General features: G+C 34.0%; 2 protein-coding genes across 3 annotated transcripts; both read right to left on the bottom strand.

Moving 5' to 3' along the window:
- Positions 1-1623: 1623 nt before the first annotated feature.
- LOC144559275 (receptor protein kinase TMK1-like) lies at positions 1624-5892 on the bottom strand. Its single transcript, XM_078308296.1, has 3 exons — positions 5155-5892; positions 2942-4813; positions 1624-2399 (listed from the first exon to the last, which is right to left on the bottom strand). Exons 1-3 carry the CDS (start codon positions 5588-5590, stop codon positions 1861-1863), a joined length of 2847 nt encoding a protein of 948 aa, XP_078164422.1. The 5' UTR covers positions 5591-5892; the 3' UTR covers positions 1624-1860.
- A 5425-nt stretch (positions 5893-11317) lies between these two features.
- On the bottom strand, positions 11318-21011 carry HIK (ATP binding microtubule motor family protein). Of its 2 annotated transcripts, none has more exons than XM_078308284.1 (17): positions 20832-21011; positions 20294-20581; positions 20123-20212; positions 19366-19466; positions 18180-18293; positions 17993-18074; positions 17536-17603; positions 17152-17211; positions 16807-16931; positions 16085-16280; positions 15522-15650; positions 15343-15438; positions 14919-15125; positions 14025-14404; positions 13187-13583; positions 12373-12701; positions 11318-11846 (listed from the first exon to the last, which is right to left on the bottom strand). In XM_078308284.1, the coding sequence occupies exons 2-17, from the start codon at positions 20532-20534 to the stop codon at positions 11516-11518; spliced, it is 2946 nt and encodes a 981-aa protein (XP_078164410.1). In that variant the 5' UTR covers positions 20535-20581; positions 20832-21011; the 3' UTR covers positions 11318-11515. The 2 variants fall into 2 exon arrangements, with proteins under 2 accessions (XP_078164410.1, XP_078164402.1); XM_078308276.1 differs by having other exon boundaries at positions 13187-13586; positions 20832-20999.
- Positions 21012-24549: the final 3538 nt, after the last annotated feature.

Here is a 24549-nt window from a genome sequence, read left to right as displayed (position 1 = left end):
AGCAAGTTTAGTTCTTTTTCAAATGTAGTAAGGAGTACATTTTCTGTACACTTTAATTATTTTTCCTATTTAATTCAGTTTGATGTATTCAAAACTATTAGATTCTGAATTTGTTTACTGTGTTAAAAGAAAAGGTTCTCTTTAAAAAAAAAAAAACATGCCCACCAACTTTAAACAGTTATATTTTGTTCCCATCTGTTTTGAATACATCAAACTATGTAATATTATTCCGTAAAGAAAAAAGGACTGCAGATTTAGTGGTACGAGCTCCGTCTCTTTACAGAGAGGTTGCATATTATATTATACATTCGTTTGACAATCTTGACAGTATTTTTATAATTAAGTAAAAATCGTATAAATAGAAAAAAAAATGTATAAACAGTATGTTGAACATATAGATAGTTTTCCCTTCAAACTATTGTGCAATTTGATTATTATTTGATATCTCATTGATGATTGTTAAATAAAATAAATCAAAATATACAAATCGTTGGAGAGAGTTATTATTGATTTGAGACCAAAAAAAATGTTATTTTTAAGTACCCAAAAAGTTTGTACAGTTACGAGTCTCGGGCATTATTTTTACTACTAATTAGACTTCATGACATATCGTTCAATATGTATGTGTAACTTTCATAAATAGCATGTATAAATATGATTAGTTTATGAACAATCTGAGTATCTATTAAGATAAATAGCATGCACAATTATAAATTTCATAAATAGCATGTGTAACTAATTACAAAAGAGTTAGGCTTGAGTGCTATGGATATCATAAGGTTATTCGTGTTACGGTCTCAAAAATCTATTATATAAATTTCAAACTTCGATTTAAGTAACTCAATAAATTAGTTATATAATGAACTTTTAGAATACCAATTTTTACTATTTTTAAATTTTATGAAAGATGGCAAAAAAAATAGCTTAAAATATTAATAATTTTTTTTATTTTTAAGTCATTTGACATATTTCATAAATCATAAAAAATAGTAAAAATATTCAAAAATAATAAAAAATAGTATTCTACAAGTTTATTATATAACCAATTTATTGAATTACTTAAATCAAAATTTAAATTTTATTCAATAAATTTTTAAAGCTATAGCACATATGTTATGCTATCATAGCATCCAAGCCATACTCATTACAAAACTCAACAGAAGCAGATCTATGCTTGACAAGTCAATATCCATTTCAATTAAAATAACATTTGTCAAATTAGTTGTATTGTCAATAGATTGCCTGCATTAAATGTCCAAAATGCCCAACCAAATTACAGTTGAAATTTTAAAGTATTGCAAGGACATAATTGAAAATGTATAAACAATCATGCAAGTTGTACAGACAGCAACATTAGTACCATGGTTTGCAATCGCTTTCAATCCATGTCTTTCTCATGATGACATCAACAGTTCAACTGTTCAACACCACAAAGATCTTTTTTTAATTTTTTTTCCCCAAGGCATGACCTTGAATGTACCAATCAATAAATCCAGAGATTGCATGTACCAGTTGCTTTCAGATCTTTTGTTTCTACGTGGCGGTTGCACCAATTATACCACCTTTGTTGGTACCACAGTACCACACTATGCCCCTGCAACTTTGCAAAATGATCCCTGACAATTTTCAAAAACACCTGAAAATATAGGTTTTGCTTCACATTGCAAAAATACATTCAAAATAGAGAACCAAACATAAGGTTTACATTTATTAAACCTCACAGAAAAAAGGCAAAAAAAAAAAAAAAAAAACTGACAAGTGGTTCGAATTCTCTTAACCATTATCTACAGACATTTTTTAACACAAAATATGCAAATTCACATTTGAAACCCTAAATTGTGACAATATCTCAAAAACCATTCAACGGCCGTCGGCTGAGGTGAAAGATTCGGCAAAACCGATCGGCCGGCTCGGTATACTCCCCTTACTATCCAGACTGACAATGCTATATGTACCGCTCATGTCGGTACTTGCAGTGGTCCCGCTTACATCAGCATCCTGCCACCCTTTAACCATCTGTAAAAGTGGTAGGTGCAAATCAATACCTAAATACTCTTCACTCTCATCCTTAGCGGGTTTCCATTTCTCGACCAGTGGTACCAATACCATTACTGCATGACTCATATCTGGCCGCTGATATGGCTCCCGGGCCGCACAATGGCCTGCCAGCTCAGCGACTGTGCAGATGCTCGCAAATGTTTCCTCATCAGATGTGTCGAGAGTTGAATCAATGGCTTCTTTGAGCTTTTGCTTATCGGTTCGGATCTGAGTGAACCATGAGGCAAGGTAGCGGGTCTCCTCGACCCGGCTTTCGTCCAGAGCAGTTAGACCCGTTAGTAGCTCCATTAGCACAACTCCATAGCTGAACACATCTGCCTTAGTTGTGATTTTTCCAGTCACTGATAACACAAAAATAACAGTTTAGAAAGATTTATAATTATGTAAAAAGGAGGGTTCAAATGCCACCATTTTTTGAACTAAAATAACATAAAACTTAAAACCTAAAAGTCAAAATAAAACCATTAGATATGATCTATATCATTTGCTTTATGCACATATAAATTATCATGATATTTGATTTTGTTTTAATTTTATGGATGTTAATTTTTCAACTTATTAATTCATATAAAACTAAATAAAAAGTGATAATTTTTTATCTGCAGAGAAAATAATATAGATCACATGTAATGTTTTACTTCGACATATAAATTTCAGAATTTTTGTTATTATAATATTTAAAATAGAGGCATTTGAACCCTCTAATCAATTATTTGACAAATTTGCAAAAAGAGTCCTCATATACTTTTATTTAAATAAAGGGGTATAGTTTGTTAAGGAACAAAAGACGGTTAATATTAGTCAGATTTTCGCTTTTAAAGCATGTACAACTGCAACAACAAAAACAAGATTAACTAAATAAAATAAATAAATGAGCACTCACCGGCATATTCTGGAGCTAAGTACCCAAAGGTCCCAGCGAGGCGGGTCACAACCGAATACTTGCCATCAGGCGCCAATTTTACCAAGCCGAAATCAGACACCTTAGCCCTGAAATCATCCCCTAACAAAATATTTGCCGATTTCAAATCCCTATGAATAAAAGATTGCTGTCCCAAATTATGCAAATATTCCATCCCTCTCGCCACATCAAGTGCTATATTCAACCTCCTCTTTAAGGATAACGGGTTCAACCCGGCCGTTTTCCAGTGAAACAGGTGCTTGCTCAATGCCCCTTGAGGCATGAATTCATACACCAACAACCTCTCTTGACCCTCCATAGAAAACCCTAGAATCGAGACCAAATTGCGGTGCCGAACCTTAGTGAGCATAGCAATTTCAGCCTGGAATTCATCAATGGCTTTGTTGGTTACAACTGATGCCTCCATCCGCTTGACCGCAATCATTGTACCGTCGTGCAATTCACCCTTATAAACTGTGCCAAACCCGCCTCGGCCAAGTATGTTTTTTTCAGCAAAGTTTTTGGTGGCCGTACGTAAAACTTGAACAGAAATTATGAAATTTCCCGCATCGATGACATGAATATTGCTGTGGCCACTGCTATGCGGCTCACTGCGTGGTGTGTTAGCATTGGACCCCGCCACAACGATCTTAAGAGAGTTGCTACCAGGGTCAGATGAGTCATGCGGGTGTACAACAATAGAAGTCTCTGGCATAAGGGTAGATTTTCTCCTTTTTCCCTTGTAGTAGAAAAGAAACCCGGCAAGAGAAATTGCAATCAAGCTGGCACAAACAGTTGGTACAATGATAGCTGAAATATTTGATTTCTTGGAAGTCCCTCGGTTTCCGTTCCCGGTTCCATTGTCATTGCTATTAGGGTTAGTTTTGGAATCTGGCGTATTTGGAGAGTCTATGCTTGGGGAAGAAGGAGAAGAGGCTTTATCTATCAACGGATTATTCGCTACAAGAAGAGTTACTCCATTTGGAAACGAGGGAACTGGAGGAGCCAAGTTATTAGAAGAGAGATTTACAAGCTTTAATGATTTCAAATTTAACAAATTTGACGGAATTTGACCCGTCAGGTTGTTCCCTCCAAGCTTGATATCAACTAAACTGTCTAAATTTCCCAAACTGGGGCTAATTGTTCCGTTTAATCTCAAATTTGGGAGATTTATTGCGGCCACCTTACCGCTCGAACATATGATACCCATCCAATCATCTACACACGGGTCATTACCGTGCCAAGATGAGTCAAGTTGGGTCGGGTAATTTAATCCATGTAAGAAACCCAATAAGGAGGTGACATCTGGCGCGCATTCTACCCCTGGGTCAGATGCACAAAATGAGTTACCGCTGTAAGTAAAATTGTACTTCACTGACGGAATTGGACCCATCAAAAGATTATTATCCAATTGGAGGTCTTGCAAATTAGGTAGAGAAGTCAAATTTGAAGGTATTAACCCAACAAACTGGTTACTATTTAACCAGATGCGAGTTAATGCAGTCAAAGCACCAATCGAGTCAGGTATGGGTCCCGTGAAGCTATTACCATGTAACCACACATCAGTAAGAAATGGCATTTGGGTGATCACATCTATTGGACCCGTTAACCCGGATGACTCCTGGTTGTTAAGCCAGAGAACCTTTATGTTTGACCCGGCAAAGCTTGACGGGATCATGCCGGTTAGGTTGTTGTAGGAGAGTTGAAGCTCGTTTAGATTGGATAACGACCCGAGGAAATCGGGTATCGGCCCAACCAACCCGCATTTGGTACAAGTCAGGTTGACCAAGGCAGCTGAATCCGCTAGATCTGTTGGTAGGGTCCACCCACCAGTGGATTGATTTAATGGATTCTCTGTTAAGAGATAGAGACAGTTATTTCTCATTGTCAAACAAATTCTATTTACTTTTCTATAAAAAGACAATTACGGTACCGATTACTACAAGATGTGGTACTGGTACTTCCTTTTACTCTGTTTTACTGTTTTTGGGTTTTCCTAATTGGATAAGAATGATTATTTTTTTTTTCTTTTTTTGCGTAGTTTTATGCAGTATTTCAGGTACCAGGCTATCAGCTTAAGTTGCCACTTGACAATGTGGTACTAAATTTGGAAAAGCAACATAGAGTAAACAAACCTAACACTAACCAATAATAACTGTGAAAAAAAAAAATTAGAAAAAAAATAAAAAAATTACCATCTAGAGAAAGATCAAGAAGGCTCGACAACCCACGGAAGAAATCCAAGGGAATAGTGTCAAACTGATTTCCATTCAAAAATGCATATTTCAAGTTCGTAAGACCCCGAAAAGATGGCAACTTTCCCCTAAATTTGTTGTTCTGAAACCCCAAATTGGAGAGCATTGACAGTTGGGTGAAGTTACCGGGTAGCGTACCCGCTACCCCAAGATCCTGTATCTGGATTTGTGAAACCCGATTTCCCTCGCAGAAAACGTGGGGCCACTTGGGTGGCCCACACGGGTCTTGGTTGTCAGAAGGCCATTTTAGGATCTCTGGGTTGTCTAAGCTAGATTGAAATGCTAGAAGAATTGCGTAGTCGCCTGGGTCAGTGGTGGATTTGGTGAAAATCGGAAGAAGCGAGAGCACGAGAGAGAAGAAGAGTAAAGGAGGCATCTTTTTGGGTAGAGCATGAAAAAAAATCGAAATGAAGCAGCGGTGAAGGTTGTCAGGTTGATTTCTTCTTTCCTCCACCTCTCTCTAACGGAAGCGGTGGTGAGAACACTCCGATTGGGAGACTAAGAGTTATCGTTTTCTGGTAAGGAGCAAAGGAGAGAATTTACAGAGAGAGAGAGAGAGATCTCGAGATGTGTGTATGGAGTAAAAGAGAAGCTTCACTTGGGAGTTGGGAAGCTCGCAGAGAGAGAGAGAGGAGACGGTCCAAAAAAAGATAAAAAGAGAGGAGATGAAATTTGTTCTGGAAGAATGTTAAAGGGATGATTGTGTACCTCCACAGAATTCATATTCTCTAAGGTCACATAATATCTCTAATACTTCAGTTTAGATCCAAACCTTCCGATTGTCCCGAATTATAATCTGACGGTCATTATCTAAAGGAAAATATTGTGTTACCTCAGAGGAGTGGACCAGCACAGTACTATACAAGGCGTGAGGCAATCAATGCATCCATCTCCTCCGTTCGTTTCTCCCCAAAAAGTTGTGATAAATAATTAAAATAAAAGGTGTAATCAGTAAAATAAACAAACATCCATCATCCCAGGTTATAGTAGGATTTTCTGTGGTTTATAAATGTACAGACTATAGACAAATAAATTTGTAAATTACCCCTCAATTCATGGTTGATTAAAATTATAACTCCTTAATTCAAGTATTTTAAGTAACTCAATTTAAAAAAAAAAATGCAATATTTGAATTTTGATACACTAGCAGGTCAACATGTTTTTTTTTTAAAGTTCCAAATAAGTCATCATATCTTTGTTCTTATCAGATATTCAATGGAAAATTTCAGCAAAAATAAAAATATATGAATTATAATATAAATCCATTGTGTTGATTTTAAGTACTTTGAATAGTTAGTGGCATCTAATTTATAATTAATGCCATGTTTATTTTAGATATTTTTCTCTCACAGTCATATGGACTCATATCCTCAGTTGCCTTAGATTGAGATGTGAACTTGGCCACAGAAGATCAGGTCAATTGATCCGGAATAAAACAAAAGGTGACAGAATTCGTATCCTCTGAGATATCTCAAACTTTGCGTGACATTATGGAAAATCCCAACCGTTTAAATACGTTCTGCACGAATCTCAAAGCAAATAATTCTGACCCCCACATCACCTCGAATAGGCACCGGACACGTCGGTCACGCAAAAGTTAAGAGATTTCTCAGAGCACTCGTATATTATCCTCTCCATGAATTAATTAAAAATTTAGAACGTATAGCCGGTGTTGATGCTAATTAATTAAACTCCATATAACTTCTCAAACCGGTGATTAAGGAAAGAAATCATAAAATAATCAACATTAATTAAATATATATTGAGTAATGCACATGTCTCACATTTACTAATTTTCTTTTTTCAGTATGTGAGAGTAGGAATGAAATTTGCTGTTATTCCCTTCCCGTGATCAGTAACCCTGCTATCTCTGTTTTTTCGAATCCAATCTTTGAATTTTTTCTGGAAACGAATCTCAAAGCAACTTTTTTCAAAAAAATTCTGTGCACGCATCTCGAAACAATTCAATGACTGAATTTGAAAAGGCAGGGATAGCAGGAACAATGTTCATGCACGAGAATAACAGCAGATTTTGATCCTGTCAAAGTATATCTTGAATTTTGTATAAATTTGAAAAATTAGTATTTGGAAAACATTTAAATTTTGCCAAAAATGAAAGATATACTTTAACTAATTTGATGTGATATTGTCCTTGACCTATTGTCTTAATTGATTTAAATCTTATGGTTCTCATAAATTAAAAGTATACGGTTGGCATCCCACTGTGGCAGGATATGATCAAATTTTCAATTTTAATATTTCATATTTAAAATTTGAAAGTATGAAATTGGACCACCTAGATCTAACTGTTTGTGGCATTATAGTTTTGAATGTACATATGAACCCCTCCACCTGGCATGTTGGTATGGTATTATGGTAACAATCATGGGCCCACATGTCAGAGACTCGTTACAGTAAAGGGGGGAGGAAAAGGTGGAAATGAGGGACAGTTGCAAAAGCAATTTTGATTCTTGGTCTCCTAAATTGCACACAGAGGCCACATGTTTTGGGGGGTTACTTTGAAAAAAAATATATTTTTTTTTGTGTGGATGATTGTATATTATTAGAAAAAAGATGTTTAACAGCTTTTTGCAGGAGGGAATTTATGTTTGTACAGATTAAATAAGAGTCTTTTCTGACAAATCTTACTTTGGATAAACTGGATAGGTTGTTTGATTTATTCAACTATAATTTGCACTGTAAATTTTATTTGAAATGAAATTTTCATTTTTCTTATATTTGTCATTATTTTTTGAGTAATAGAAAATACTTACCAGTCCCTCATCATAATATCTCTATTTAAACAAAATTTGTAAATCTGATCAATAAACATTAATTTTCCAAGCATACATCTTTTATTTTTCTTCATTTATGCAGTACAAAAGGTGCTTCAATTCTAGAATATTTCGGCGCTATAATTGCATGATTCAATCTTAAAATTTTAAATCAAAAGAAGACACCACCTCATACATCTCGCTGTATATACCCATAAACACATGTAATAAATTTTGTCTCATTAAATAAGAGTTGGTATTATTGGTGGGGCAATGGATTGGCTATCTATGATGCTTTGTATTCATTATCCCTCACACATAATGCATGATTGTGTTGTGCTTTTTTGTATTATTTGTATGTCTATATATATATATATATATATATATATATATATATATATATATATATATATAGATGCTCTCTTACTAGTTACCCACAGATCACGCTTAAATCACTTTCCCTAACTTGCGGAGTAAATTACAGGCCAAATAATTGATGATTTATATAATACCCGGTGAGTTATCTGCACTGTCTGTTTAAATTTGCACAGATCTTAAATTAAATAACTTGCTACGAATTTTAAAGACTCTCGTACATCTACAGCTGATTTGAAAAAAAACATTGATTGGCTGGAATTGCATACAGTTATGCGGTACTACAGAGAATGCGCCTCCATATTAGAATCTGTTAAAGACTTATTTTAGGAATTAATTTCGAAGACAATGTGATTATTTGAATATATTAAAAAAAATTTCTAAAATTTTTTTTTTACTTGTGTGCGGTTGGATATATTAAAATAATAAAATATCTATAACTTGATTATCGTTTTACAATGTAGTATATTAAAATATGTATAATTTGCTTCGTTTGAGGTTTTCAAATTGTTTCATTTTTTAATATTAGAACAAACATCGGTGGCAATTAGAATGGCGGGTCAGGTTCATAACAACTTGATTTTTTTTTATTTTTTGGGTCGGATTCGAATCAGGTTCGGATCATTGATTGGGATAATGATAATTATTGTCGAATTAGTCGTGTTTGGTGGGTTTGATTTAGTTAAATATAATTTCGGGCTGTCTTAGATTATCTTGAATTTTAAATAAGATTCATGCCAGTTTGACTTTTTGAAAAGAATCGGAAGACGAGAGCAATTTTTATAATACATAATTTCATTGAAATCAAACAATTTATTTTAATTCTTGAACGTTACAGAAAGTCTACTTGTAGCCAACAAAAATTGCATTAAAGTTTAAGCAATTTTGTAACCTAAAACCAAATATATATGAGAAAGGGGAGGTAGCACAATTGGCTAGGAAAAAATTCTAAAGTTGTTGTATCCAAAGATCGAGAGTTCAATTTTCCCTCACGACTTCGCAGATCCTGCGAAAATTTGCAAAAAAAAAAAACAAATATATATTATATGCATATTTACAAGGGCATATGCGAATAAATAGCTTTTACATGAGAAAAAAAAAGTAACTTTCTAGGCCTTAACCTTTTTATTAGATTAATTAAAGCAACCTAATAAACTAAAAGATATCGGCACATAGGTTCCTATACTACATTAATATTAAATTTAGTTCGAAAGCAACTAGTTAAGTTAAAAGAAATGCTTCTCTTTTTGTATGTTAGTACAACAACCCGCTTTTATGGTCCCCAATTTTTTTTTTTTCTTCATTTAATCAACTGTCACAAAATATGGTCCCCATAATGTATACAAATTCCATGTCATAACCTGCGCCTCTACATCCAAAGCTATCGATTTTTTTGGGGAGAATTTCGTGTATACCCCTCAAAAAACTTGGAAATTACATATTCCCCCTCTAAAATTCATAATATCATATTATACTAAAAACTTCAAAAGCTCACAAATATACCCATTTTATTGTCTTTATATTAAAATTAATTTTAAATTTATGAATTACTCATTTTATCTTTCATATAAAAACTAGTAGAATTTTTCATAAAAATGTCCGTCTTCTAATTGATCAGTTTTTGAGGATAAATAACTCATTTCTTTACTTTTGACGCTTTCATTGTGACATTTAGTTATCTGCTTGTGTAAGTGTTAGAAGTAGAGAAATGACTCATTTGGGCTCGAAAACTGACCAATTATAAGATAACATTTTTCTCAAAACATGCTACTAGTTTTTGTTTTTTTAATTAATTAGGATAAAATCGGTATCTCATAAATTTAAAATAAATGTTAATATAAAATACAATAAATGTTTGTGAGTGTTTGAAGTATAGAAGGGCAAATATGATATTATAAATTTAAAAAAAATGCTACAAAAAGTTGACAATGCAAAGCCTACTAAAATCTACTTTTATTTTGAGATTTAAAATGTATTCTAAGATAATTCTTCTGGCTGGAATGCATGATAGCAACGTTTGCTTTTGTAATTTTTGTCATGTCAGTATTCCATAATCTCTCTTGACATTAATAGACAAAATTTTAGTGTACAGCTAAGCAACCACTACAAGAATTTGAATTTGAGTTCAATTTGGGTCCGAGTGGAGCTAGATTAGATTCCATATTTCCATTTGTTTCTCTCCAAGTAAGAGACCGAATCGTCTGCCCCCGGGGGCAGAAAATTCCTGCTTACAGAGTCTCTGCAGGTGGGACTCCATTTAAAAACAGTAACAATAGTTAAACCCTAAACAGTAACCGGTCCCACCCGCAGAGACTCTGGGGGTCGGAATTTCCTGCCCCCGGGGGGCAGACGATTCGGTTTCTCCAAGTAATCTAAGCAAAAGGGCATTAAATCCTCATGTAATATGACTTCATTTCTATTTTTATTTTTTTGCTTCTGAAAGAGTTATTTAGTAATATTAATCGTTTTATTATTGAGTAATCCGCAGTAAATACTATATACCACTGATATTCATTTTAATTCTTAAAGTTACAAAAATGTCGTTCTGATCCTTAAAAAATATCACCGACCAAAAAGCTAAATAAAAGTAATATAAGTATTCACATCATATCATTTATTACTAGTAATATTAGTTAAAATGACATTGAGATGAATAAAATATAAATTTTAATAAATTTTAAAGACCAATAGAAAGCAAGTCACATATAGTAAAGATCATTCGGATTTATCATGTAAATAAATATGAGCTGCTGTAAATAAATAAATACTGAGTTGCTGTACAGACTACAAAAAGCTAAATAAAAGTAATATTAGTATTCACATCATATCATTTATGTTACTAGTAATATTAGTTAAAATGACATTGAGATGAATAAAACATAAATTTTAATGAATTTTAAAGACAGTCACATATAGTAAAGATAATTCGGATAATCGGATTTATCATGTAAATAAATATGAGCTGCTGTAAATAAATAAATACTGAGTTGCTGTACAGACTACACAGCATGTATAGTCTTTCATAACTGCTACACAAGTAATACAGCGCATGATAATTAAAGAACAAAGGATGTGAATGGAATACAGTTCCAACCTCCCAACAGAATTTGCTTTGCTTTGTTAAACAAGTAACAATCAATAAAATATATAATTTACAACCTCAACAAATTTGAAATTGGTTGCCAACCCAGAAGCCACGGCTTCTTACTCGAAGGCAGAGCAAAATTCAACTCAAACATCTCCTTAGCAACATTGCCATCTCTCTCACAGAATCCGACAAGGCGGGCCACGATGTCAGCACTCTCGTCAATGTGGGCCTGATCGGTTGGGTCAATCCAGAGTTTGTTGACCAGCTGAAGCTTCCTCTGCTTGCCGTCAAGTGGCACGTCCCACTTGAGGAAGAGGCGCTCTCTCTCCTCCTCTGTAAGTCGCGAGTTCATGCGCTTCGCAAGGAACTCTCTCTCGTTTTTGAGTTCTCTAATGCTATGTTTCACAAAGAAGGTTTGACATGTCAAACAAAGAAAAACTTTGCATGACGTAAAGTTGCAACAGTACTTTTTGATATCTCAAATTTTAGGCTAACTGCTACTTATTATTTTAGTTCTGAACTTCAAATTAACATCCTCTGAGATATCTCAAATTGTCCGTAAAAAACTTCAAATTAACATCCTCTGAGATATCTCAAATTTTGAGTTGATATGTGAAAAAATCCAGACCATTCAAACCTTTATGCACGAATATCAAAGCACAATAATACTGTCCCATGCATTCCGAATAGGCACCAAAAAAAATTTGGCCCGGCTTTAGTTAAACTGAAAGTTTGAGATATCTCAGAGGATACAGACACAAAAACTTCTCTGTGGTTCAGTATAAATTGGTCTGATGAGGAATTATACCAGCACTGGAAGGTTAATATAGCTCAGGTAAAAAAATGTGGTTCAGTATTGAAATCTACAATCATCTTAGAAAATAGGAATTATTCTTTCTAAAAGAAATTACAAAATAGTACCTTGAGGAAATAGAAATTGCGGGGTCATCCCCACACATTTGTGCAGGGCTTGCATCTCCTCCCCCTTCACTGAAGTGCTGGTGCAACCACATGAGCCTCCTTAGCTCCACCTCTACATAGATTTGATCCGCTTGGTCACCCTGGAACAGCAAATAGAATTGCGTGCGATGTATGATTGACACGTAACACTCATGCCACAGCATGAATATCTGTTGCATCTGTTCCCTGAATGTGTTCCTCCATGAATTGGGGGAGCTTTGTATGGCTGAGATGTTCTCAGTTTCATTGCCTTCTCCGTTTGCTGCTTCATTTGATTCCAATTCCAAAACCTGTCAGAAAAAGACATACGAAACAAATTAATTATGCTTCTTTTAATATGTCAACATTTCAAACTCTCTTCTCCATTTGCTGCTTTTAATATTTTCGTGTCCCAATCATGCCTCACATTTTTATATCCATTTTCATTGTCCAAACAGTCGATCCGAACTGCTCAACATGATTTCCATATTAAAATGTGCATGGACACCAAATTTTATATTTTTTTGGAAATTATTTACTATTTTTTTTAGATAGGTATGTTTTTCAAGAGATTCTGGACCATCCAAAAACAGTGATTTTGTACCTATCTTAAAAATTTAGTAAAAACATTTGAACAAGAGAAGAGTTGACCAAAATTATGCTAAATCACACACCTGTCTGCCTAGTGTTAGATATTACCTTTTGAACAAGAGAGATCTAAAAGAAATGATCCAGAAGAAGTTCACAGTTCACTACACAATGAAATGATATAACATTTCTAAAAGAAGTTACAAACCTGGCAAACAAGCAACTGCTTCTGGTACTGGAGCTTGGCAACTCGTTCCTTCAGCTCGGTGACATAAGCCCTAATGCTCCTAACATTCTCCTCAGCTGCATTCTGAAACATCTTTTGCATTTTCCTCATGTTCACTGAGCTCGATCTTCTATAACCGCTGCCAGGTGTGCCTTCTCGCGAGGATGCATCTCCACCACTCATCGCCGGGGTTGTAGCATTTGATTCCGATTTGGTTGGTGTTGACTCAGACTTGGTAGGAGTGTTGCTGTTTGCTGTGTTGGTGTTTGACTCGGTCTCCAATTGTGGGGCCCGATTCTCGTCAGCCTCATTGGCAGGGCTTAATACTGCATTTCTAGAAGAAGAAAGAGGGGAGCATGGAGCTTTTAGCAGATTTGGCCTGCTTGTACAAGAATTGAATCACTGTCAGGTTAGATGCAATTAACAATTTACCAGATAGAAGATACAGCACTTTTCTCTCAAAATTAAATATGTAAATGGAAAATAGTGGGAATATGCATATTACATACCAGTCCACGCTATGGACTCATATCTCCATGTTCAACATGATCCCCATATGAAAATGTACTTACAAACCAAATTTTACTATTTTTTCAGATAGGTAGAAAATCACCTGATTTGAAAATACTGGACCATTTAAAAAAAGGTGATTTTCTACCTATCTAAAAATAGTTAAAAAAATTAAAAATTTGGTCTGCTAGTACATTTTCATATAGAAATAATGTTTAATGGTTTGGATCAACTTTTTAAACTTTGAAAATAAAGATATCCATAGTCACTTGATGGGAAAATAACAGATAAGCTAAACAAAAATGAAAACCTGTTCAAAGTGCCGCTAAGTGCCAGTGGAAGTGTCTTCTTCTTCTTACCAGACTGGTTCTTGGTTGTCGCCGCCATCTTCTCCATATTGGTCACGTTACATTGACCAATCTGACCCGCTATATTTGGTAGAGACATGACGAGCCTATCGATCGATAGCTGTACATTCTCTAGCTGTGCCTCCAGGTTGGCAATCGTGTTCCCTTGCTGAAGTCGGGTTATTTCCTCCTTGAGGTTGGTCTGACCACCAGGGCCCGTTTCTGATGAAGGCAATTCTTTGTTCTCCGCTGATGGTTTAACAGAGCGCATCTCTCTGATTTCAGATTGCAACTTTGCAATTGTCTCAGCTGCATCCTGGTTACCTAGCCGATGGCACGCTACCTGTGATTTGCATGTAGGTCTTTATGATAAACTAAATATCGAGATTACACAACTTGCTACTACTGGTAATAACATAAGAAAAACAGGCAAGAATAATACTCAATCCAAGTGGTATTGAGCACTAGTACAGCACATTGCTGCCTAACCTAACAAGTAATAAACTACTGCTACCTTTTTCTGCTAAATGCCACCAAACAGACCCTGGAAAACCACAATAAGCCCTTTTGACCTTCATCAGCACAGTCCCTCAAATTTTTATGAAGTCCCCGGCAACTCTCTAAAATCACGATAAGCCCTTTTGACCTTAAAACTTATTTGAAAACCCCCCTAAAAACTTCTAAAAGTAATCCTGAAACCCCTAAAAATTCATATAAAGACTTTTATAAATCATAAAAATTATAAAAACACACTTCTTGTGTTTTAAAATCTAAATACTAAGAACATTAAAACAACTCATAAAAATTCATTAAATACAATACAGTAGGTGCTGCATATAACTAACTAATTACATTACCTCCTTTTGGAGAACCTCTAGAGCATGATTAGCCTCGTCACCGAGCTGCTGCTGTAGGTGCTCAAGCTTGCGGATCTCTTGCATGAGCATTACTGGTGCTGTGGAGGACTGCCTTAGTGGGTTAGCATTTTGTCGAGATGGTCCCGCAAAAGAGAAGGTTAGGCACTTTGCAATCCGACGGGGTGACGAGTCAAATGTATTCCGACCCTAAAGATATCCAAACGATATAAGATAAAAATGAGAAGCAGAGCGAGGTTATATACACTCATTATACATGCACTGACTAGTTTTTGTTTCTAAGCTAAAGATCAGTCAAACAAGGTTTGATTGAGGTTAATTTAAATGCTTTATTGGCTCAATTTGTAATATTAATGGGGATCAAACTCAATACTAATTACGTAAAGAAATAAAATATGGTAATTACCTGCTGATTTTCACAACCTATCTTCTTGCGTAGCTCATTCAACTGAAACTTCACAATGTCTCTTTCCTTCTTTAACTCCTCCATCTCCTCTTCCATCTACCAATTAAAAAAATCATATAATTAGGATTGATCTTTCAGGGTTTAACCAAATATGAACTCAAATATAATAATTGGTATACCTGTTTAATCTTCCTGTCCTTCTCTATCAAAATTGCATCTGAGTTGGTAGCCTCAGGAGTCCGTAGTTCAGCTTCCAACCTGGCAACTTCCTTTTGTAGATGTTTCACCAATTGCTTGTCCGAAATAACCTGATTAATTAATACAATAGACAATTAATTGAGGATTATACAAATTATTAAAAAATGAGGTTTAAATACCTGGTTCAAACTCAATTTGAAGAACCAAGGTCTCACTGATGCCAAACTAGGTTAAGTTGGGTCCATTTGCCCAGACTAGTTTGGTCTAATTTAAGGAATTTACAAAGAGAAAAAAAAGATAAAACAAATTAGGTCATTTGGAGCTTACTTGGAGAACTTAGGGGAAATTAATTGGGTTCTATTGCAACTTAATTGCTTATGTTGAGAGTTATCTTAGACTGATATTACTGAGAACTTAAAACGGAGGCTCAGTTGCAAAACTTCATGAGGGTTGATCAGGTACAAAAAATGACTAAAATTGCCACTATGTATACTCTACTAGGAAAAACTGAAACCTAATAAAAAGATTAAAAAAATGAGCGTACCATGTTGACTTGAGCAGTGTTGGTGACCTTCTTGGCACTCATGGCGAAGAACAGGGTATTTCTGGAAAGCTCCATATTGGATTTACTTGGACTCATGGTGCATATAATCGCTGTCCGGGCATTCCCTCCCAGAGACAGCTGTAGTATACGAGTCAATTTTGAGTCCCTGTACGGTATGTGCCCACTTTTGTTCTCACTGTCAATTACAAAAATAATTGATTGTAATTGGCATGAAAGAGAAATAAAGAAGAAAATTGTTATAAGAGAACAGATCATACCAACATCAGCATTTTAGTATTTATACAATGTTTAGAGAGAATTGATTGTACTTGTAGTCAAATTTTACATTTTTTAGAATTTCTTACTATTTTTTTAGATAGGTAGAAAATCACTACTTTAATGGTCTAGAAGTTTTAGATCAAGTGATTTTCTACCTATCTAAAAAAATGTAAAATAATTGTAAAAGATGTAAACTGTGATCTACAAGTACATTTTCATATGCAGATTCAGATCGACTATTTAAACTTTGAAATGGAGATATTGATCCATAGTACGGATCAATATGCGTTATGCATAGTACCATAGCCTCACTCCAAGGTTCAAGTAAATTAGGATTTAAGATTTCCTGGCCAAATACTACTAACAGGCAGGTCCAGTATAGATATCTTGTGCTTAAAATGCAATATATTGGAGCAAAAATCATAATGAAAATAACTATGTACCTCAGCTTTCTAATAACTGTTGTCAGAGTGAGAAGGCTTTTGTTGATGTGGCAGCCTTCTTCAAGAGTCTTGCCCTTTGCATGTGTCTGAGCCACCCTCTCACTCCCGGCAAGATCTACAAAATTCTGTACCAGTCCAGAAGCACATAACAAACAAAAGTATCAAATACCATAATTTTTTTTTCTAGCAGTCTATAATTAAAACAGTAAAGAGTGGCTAAAGAATATATTATATTTTATTTTAGCATTACTCTGTAAGTGGTAAAAGAAAGTAGTTAGTTTTCAATGGTCAAAATATATTCAGTTCCAACTGGTGAAATGAAAAATAAAGAGGTAATGTGCTTACCAGTACAGCTACAAATGATTTGACACAGCCTGAGTGTTCACGCGAGCGGCTCTCTACAGTCTGCATATGTAAATAGTTTTTTTATACAAGGGTCGGAAATTAGGAGAGAAAAGAGACTATTATACTTGGCTTGTTCCCAGTATATATAATGTCAAATATTACAGTTCTGCATAATTTATATACCAGTGCATCTTTCTTATCCAAGGGTCAGAAATTAGAAAAGAAAAGAGATTATTATACTTGGCTGGTTCCAGGTACATATAATGTCAGCTATTACAGGTGCATAATAATGCCTCAGGTACTTAACACCAAGTTTGTAAAAAAAGTAACTATTAAGCATAAAAATGCACATGCACCAAATTGTGCCAATAATATAAAACTTACAAGTCTAATTATTTGGTGCGACCTAGAGCTCCTTTTATTTGAACCTGTCTCCCCAACTTGTCTTTGAGCTGCCAAATAACACCAAACATAACAATGCAGTTGAATAAATAATAAAATCTATAAAAGAAAAATAGTGAAGGATTAGAATAACGGTGCATTACTCATCTTGTAATCAAGGAATTAACAAATTTTGATACCCATCATTCTAAAAAATCTCTAAGAAGAAAACTCAAAATCAGCAAATTTCTGTCTCCTAGTGCTACAAGCCCACGAGGAATATATTAAGATTGCATAAGTGAAACAGGATATTTGTTGAATTTAAGAGCCAACAAAACAAATTTTGTGCATTTTAGCATGGTATAATAAATATATTTGCGCATAAGAGAGTTTGCAGGTCACACCAGACTAAATTTCAGAAAAATTAGCATAGCAAAAGTAGAGAGAAACTACAAACAACCTTCGCACTTGCTAATAAGCTCACTTAGGTGATGGACGTCCTGAGCAGTTTGCTCGTCAAGTTTCTCAACAATTGTTCCTTTCTGCTCAAAACAAATAATAGAGGCAAACAAAAATTAAAACAAAAATTAAAACAAAAATAATATGCATTATTGCAAGAGAAATGAATGATGAGATGAATGGTGTACCTCTGGGTCATCCAATAGGCGAAGCGGGCCTGAATCTGGCATTAAAAGATCCTTCACATTTTCATTGTATATTTCCATAGCAGACATCTTTATAGTAAATTCCCTCTCTGGGGTCTGCATTTAAGAGAAAGGGGGAGCATAGGATATTAGTTGCAAATACTACACAGTTATTATATGGTTCATAAAAGGTACAGGGAGGAACTTAGTTTTATTAATTTTACATATGAAAATACTATATGGTTCATAAAAGGTACAAGGAGGAACTTAGTTTTATTAATTTTACATATATTCCTCCTTCCGAATTCTAAAGGGTAGAGATCCTTTGACACAGATTAACTTGACAAGTGTCAAAAATAGCTTATAACTTCAAATCTGTCACTTAAAAATGTGATCAATACATTATGCATATGACACTCGTAACAAGTGATAAATTTTCATGGAAGTTCTTCATCATATGACTTGAAATTTGTAACAGCTAGTATTTAACAGGATTTGATCAAATATCAAATATCCAATGGCATATTATATGAAAATTAATACACAACCAATTTATAAGGTTAGTAACATGTCTATACATTTTTTTTTTAATATTTTCTTTATTTGATTTGAGAAAGTATTGCCAAGGTTGCTAAGTTAAGCCATTGTCAAATCCCAACCAAAATTGTCAGTTTTCTCTCTCTGTTTTTGAGCAAATGTAGTTCAAAAGATTTCATTTATATTTTTGGAAAGGGATATATTTTAGTTCTAGTTCAGAATGGAATAGTTCTACTAGTTCAGAAAATAAACAAGGTTCCATTAGATTCAATATTCTTAAGGCATTTTCCCTTTCTGAAAGAAGTGATGTTTTAGATGGCCTGTAAGTGAAACCAAAGTATTACCAAGTGATACTTTACTCAAAAAAAAAAGTATTACCAAGTGACATGTATGTAAAACATGAAGGTCTGTTGTAGATAGAAAAGACCCTTATTTTGAGAATTTTTAGTCATATTTGTTTCCTTTATCTAGTGAATTTTACATGAAAAGAACCTACTTCTTTATGGGCTTTTGTCAGAGGTGACATACCCAGCACTGTCCCATGTTGTACCCACTGGTCAACACTTTGTATAGTAATCAAAGTTTGACCCAATCCGACTTAGGCAAGTATTGAAGTCTGAAATCCGTTATCATTCAATTGTGGCCCACTTACATTTCTTATATGATTGTAGATGTCTGATACTGCCCTCTCGGTCACTCCTCGCATAGTGAAGGTTTTTCCGCTGCCCGTCTGACCATAGGCAAAAATAGTAGCTGCCAGAAAATAATACTTTTTTATTTGAACAAGTATATAATTGCATTCAATTATGTGCAGTCTTGTAAGAAACTGGTTTACCAAATTGTTCAATTAGGACCTAATCTATTCAAATAAGCCCTCAACTAGCATCATGCACCCAATTACTCACTCAAATTCAAAATAAGCCTCAGTTACCCTTGTCTTTGAGCATTTTAAAAAAAATATATATAATGTAATTTTTTTAAACAACTCATGAAATCGCTTGAACCAAGAATTATGTATTAAAAAAATATGCATGAATATGGTACAGTTCACCTGAATTTGACCAGCTAGAGAAACTTATAAACAAGGCCTCGCTTGAACCAAATTAAGAGCTTGATGGTGCAATCACGGATTTACTTCTCTCAATTGAGCAATTAAGCCTCCATTTGATTCAATTATTAGAATAAGACTAATAGTATCAATTTTTTTATGTTTCATTAAGATTGACTTAATTCTCAATTACCCCCCCCCCCCCCCCCCCCCGCAGAAATTCTGCAATTGAGCTTCAATTATCTCAATTTTACTTTAACACCAAAAAGCAAAATATAAAATTGCAATTGGAAATCTCATATTCTTGAACTCAGTATCAAATAAATTGAATTGTTAAAGTGGAAAAGGTACTAATTTATACCATTTATTCCTGTAAGAGCTGATAAGGCTGTTGCCTTGGCCCCTTCTTCATACACAGTCTCAGTCAAGGAGGTGGGACCAAATACTTTGTCTGCAATTTACCAATAAATCCATTAATTGAATTAAACCAATGTGTTTTCTACTCAAGAAAAAGAAGGATAAAGGATTCTACCGAAAGTATAGGAGGCAGTACTGTCGTTCCTGTGCTGTATTGTCTGGCTATTGGTACACTCCCACACGACCTCTTCTTTACTGTCATCTAGAGGCCGTACTCTAACTGTAACAAAAATCTTCTCTTCTTTAACACGGGACCCACCAGGTGTATATACCGGCATTCTCTCTATCTTTGAATTAGGCGTATATACCGGCATTCTCTCTGTTTTTGAAGCAGGCGTCCCTGGTGTCCTTGCCATAGCCGTTTATCGAATTGACAAAACCAATTTGGAATCTAAGAGAAAACCTGTTAAAATTCCAAAGAAATAGATCATAGTTTGGATGTCTACAAACGTAATGTATTTCAGTAGATGTGGATAAATGCAAAACTAATATTCAAATCAGATTGGGGAAATCTTGAAAAACCTAGGTTTTACCCCTCTTCGATGGATGGAAAATCAAATGTGCTAAGACACTTAGGTTTCCAAATCAGGTGCAAGATTGAGGTACTCTTGGTGGGAGAAGGCCAAGTACGTGAGAGAGAGAGAGAAACTTACCAATTGCAAAGGAGGTTGTGCTCGATCCAAGAACGGGGGGGGTCGAAACCAGGTCCACGGAGCGCTCTCAAGCGCGAAAGTAACAGCGAGAGAGGGGGAGAGCGATGGAGAGAGTAGGAGGCAGAGAGGGAGTTCAGCAATGGCGAGAGTAGGAGATAGAGAGAGAGGGAGTGCAGTGTGAGGGGGAGTATGAGAGAGAGGAGTGTGAAAAGAATTCAAAACAGTCCCATTACTACACCTTGGAGACGCAAACGAATTCATGCACCTCAAGTAACTCAAATTTCCAGTTTAGATCACAACCGTCAGATCTGTTCTAGCACAACTATTAAGGGGCCCATGCAAACCCGGATTCTGATCGTACGGTCCATATGCAATCTTAAAATTATGCTTACTTTAGGGGCTCCGGAACAAACGCAAACGGACTGAAACTTTCATAAACTAGCCGTTTACTATGGGACCCACCATTAATTAACTCACAATGCACTCGGAACATTCACGGTGTACAGTTAAGTAACACTGAAATGTGGGGCCCATGATGTGGTATGGAATTATGGAAACCATTATGCTTTAGTCAAACTGAATTCTATTTATTAGCGAGAAGTAGACGTTATCTATTTTTTACCTAATTTAATGTACTAAGTCCAGATCTCAGGTATTGTTGCTTCTTTCCCTCTTTGTAGTATCTTTTCTTTCCCTTCCATGTAATAAATAACAAAATCTCAAATCAAGAAATAATAATGATACAAATCTGTAAATTTTATATCATAATTCTAATAACAATTTATTATTTTTACAAGTATGAAAATCATAGCGAGCAATTTTTATAATACATTGGAGATTAATTTTCGTTTTTAAAAAAATGTATTATTAAAGATTTAAAGTACAATAATTTATACCAATTTAATGAGTTCAGATACTGGTTTGTGCAGGTCAGCTATCATTTATACCCAATAATTGATTAAAAAAAATAGATAACACCAAGAAACAACGAAAATAAGTGGAATGATTGGAAATTAAATCCCCTTCAAATTTATACAAAGCAATTGGAGAATGTGAAAGGAAAAAATTTCACTTTCCATAAAACTATTGAGATTAATATAAATTAATTATCAAATTCAATATTTATAAAGAAAATTATATTTTTCATCCGAATCTCAACAGTGCGACATTTCACGCAGAGAACATTAAATTTTGTAACATCCAAAGGCTGATTTTTCACTTCATATTAAATTTAGTGAAAACTTAATTCTTAAAAAATAGATTAGCATTAAATCCTTCATTCTTCACTTTTTATTTTCAGCTAGACTCAATTTCTTCAGTATTTACTTTGCATTTCATCTAGACTTGAGTTGAATCATTCAACCTATTTAAGAGCTTAAAAAACAATTTGTTATAAGAAAACATAGGAAAATGTTCTGCAGTAGATGATGAGTGCAGATATGTTGTTATTCTTTTGAAATAGCAGGAATTCATTTTTTTCTTATTCAACTGATCAATTTTTTTTCATACACAAATCTTGACAAAATCAACTGTTGGATAAGAAAAGTAGGTTTCTCTATTATTCCAGGAGAATAAAAAAAGTTAAAATAAGAGGCTGGAAAAAAAAATGCAGTGTTCGTTAAGAATATCAGTGAATCGCGACACTAATAGTTGATCAGTACTCGCCACAGAGGATCAGAACTTGTTTGAATCGTCAAGCGACTTAACGTAACATGAAATTGTACCGCTAAAAATATAAATATAATTGTGTTACTTAGCTGTATCTTGGTTGTTTTTTTGGATTTTTTTTGGAGCCTTTGAAAGTGATGTGTTATCAAAGTAACTTAATTTTTGACCAAATACTTCTAAAAATTGCCATCACTTGATGTGCTTTCTTATATTATTTTTTTAAGTGGGGAACTGTTTAGGTAATTTCATGAACAGGGGAGAAATAAAAAAAATTACTATATCGAACTGAATTTAATAAAAAAATATTCAACAAAAATATATTTTAAAATGAAATATATTTGTTGCTTTAATAAGCAAATACTTGATTAATAGAGGGCAACTTTAGAATTATATTACGAGGAGGGATCAAAATCCAAATCGTCGATCCAAACCGTTAGATGTGATCTCTACAATAAAATGTGCTTGGAGACCAAATTTTACATTTTTTGAATTTTTTTTTACTATTTATTAAGATGAGTACAAAAACTAGTCAAATTCAGACCATTAAATTTTGTACCCATCTTAATAAATAGTAAAAAAAATTCAAAAAAATGTAAAATTTGGTCTCCAAGCACATTTTATTGTAGAGATCACATCTAACGATTTGGATTTTGAAAAATATAAAAAATAATTGTAGTAACTTGTTGTAACTCAAAAATTATTGTAACTTGATTCCTCCTCTTATATTACAAAGAGTAGAAATTACACATCAAAATTTATAATTTTTTTTTAATTAGGGGGAGGTGGATTTAATTTACCCCTGGGCCCCTTTAAAAACTCTGATTGGAATAGAAACCAACAATAGCAGAATTCCTGAAAATAGATGAAAAGAGTTCATTCAGAATTGATTTTTTTTTTTTTTATCAGAACGAACAAAAGACAGGAAAATTCATTGCTTACTGGTTTCTAAAAGTCTTGCAATTTCATTTAATTTACAATTCTACCACTGATCTAGGGTTTTCAGATTTGACTAAAATAATAATAAAAAAGCAGAAAAATAAGGAATTTTACCACCGATCTAGGTTTTTTTTTTATTCATATTCATGACAGAAAATACAGACATAATAGATCTTCGATATTTTAAAAAAATGTAACGAATTTACAAAATAATTCGGGTAGTGATAAAATTAAATAAATAAATAAACAAGAATTGTATTACTTAAATCATATATTACTATAATTAAATGTATTCTATTTTATACATGTGAAACCGTTGTCGAAATAATCTGGATTGTTATTTCTTAAAGTATAATTATAGCAATGACTGACGATAATTTATTTAAAATCCATTATAATATATCAGAAGAAAATATAAGAGCACAATTTCCAATTCATTTGGTCCCAGCTATGTGATGGGTTTTATTTCTTTTATCTACGAGTAAGGCTACGCCGCTACGGTGTTATGGGTTGCATAGAGATCTACGGTGCTACGACTTAATATTTGAGTTTTTAAAATTCTAACAGTCGATCCAAACCATTCATATTTTTGTTCTCCATATTAATATGTGTTTGAATGATGCAGAATTTTTAGATAGGTAGAAAATCAAATATTTGAATGGTGCATAATTTTTTAGATCAAGTGATTTTCTACATATCTAAAAAAATAGTAGAAAATTTCCAAAAATGTAAAATTTGGTCTCTAAATACAAATTAATATGGAGAACAAGATGAACGGTTCGAATCGACTGTTAAGATTTTGAAAACTCAAATATTGAGCCGTAGCACCGTAACCTCACTCTTTATCTATATTACCCATTTCAAATAAACATAACAGTTTGTTGACTTTTATTTCTTGGTCTACAACTCTGCATTACATAAAAGTGGGCTAGAGATATTAGAATCTGGAAATTAATTAATTATTTTAACAAAAGGGATATTAGAATCTGCAACTCATGACATTATCAAGTTAATTTGAGATTTTGAAATGATATTCGTATCCAAAGGTGCTTAGCAATAACATTTCAGTTAAATTGTCATGGGTTGGAAACTCAGATGGGGAAAATCATTTGTT

Source organism: Carex rostrata, chromosome 1 (genome assembly GCF_964058835.1).
Source record: "Carex rostrata chromosome 1, lpCarRost1.2, whole genome shotgun sequence".
Classification (NCBI taxonomy): domain Eukaryota; kingdom Viridiplantae; phylum Streptophyta; class Magnoliopsida; order Poales; family Cyperaceae; genus Carex; species Carex rostrata.
This window is presented reverse-complemented; position numbering and strand designations above follow the sequence as displayed.

Excerpts from the sequence above, each read along its gene's own strand:
- LOC144559275 (XM_078308296.1), bottom strand. The coding sequence starts at position 5,590 with ATGCCTCCTTTACTCTTCTTCTCTCTCGTGCTCTCGCTTCTTCCGATT. Across the intron at positions 4,814-5,154 it reads TCTTGATCTTTCTCTAGATG|AGAATCCATTAAATCAATCC; the intron begins GTAATTTTTTTA and ends ATCTCTTAACAG. Across the intron at positions 2,400-2,941 it reads CTTAGCTCCAGAATATGCCG|TGACTGGAAAAATCACAACT; the intron begins GTGAGTGCTCAT and ends TTGTGTTATCAG.
- HIK (XM_078308276.1), bottom strand. The coding sequence starts at position 20,534 with ATGGCAAGGACACCAGGGACGCCTGCTTCAAAAACAGAGAGAATGCCG. Across the intron at positions 20,213-20,293 it reads TACTGCCTCCTATACTTTCG|ACAAAGTATTTGGTCCCACC; the intron begins GTAGAATCCTTT and ends GGTAAATTGCAG. Across the intron at positions 17,604-17,992 it reads GCTTATTAGCAAGTGCGAAG|CTCAAAGACAAGTTGGGGAG; the intron begins GTTGTTTGTAGT and ends GTTATTTGGCAG.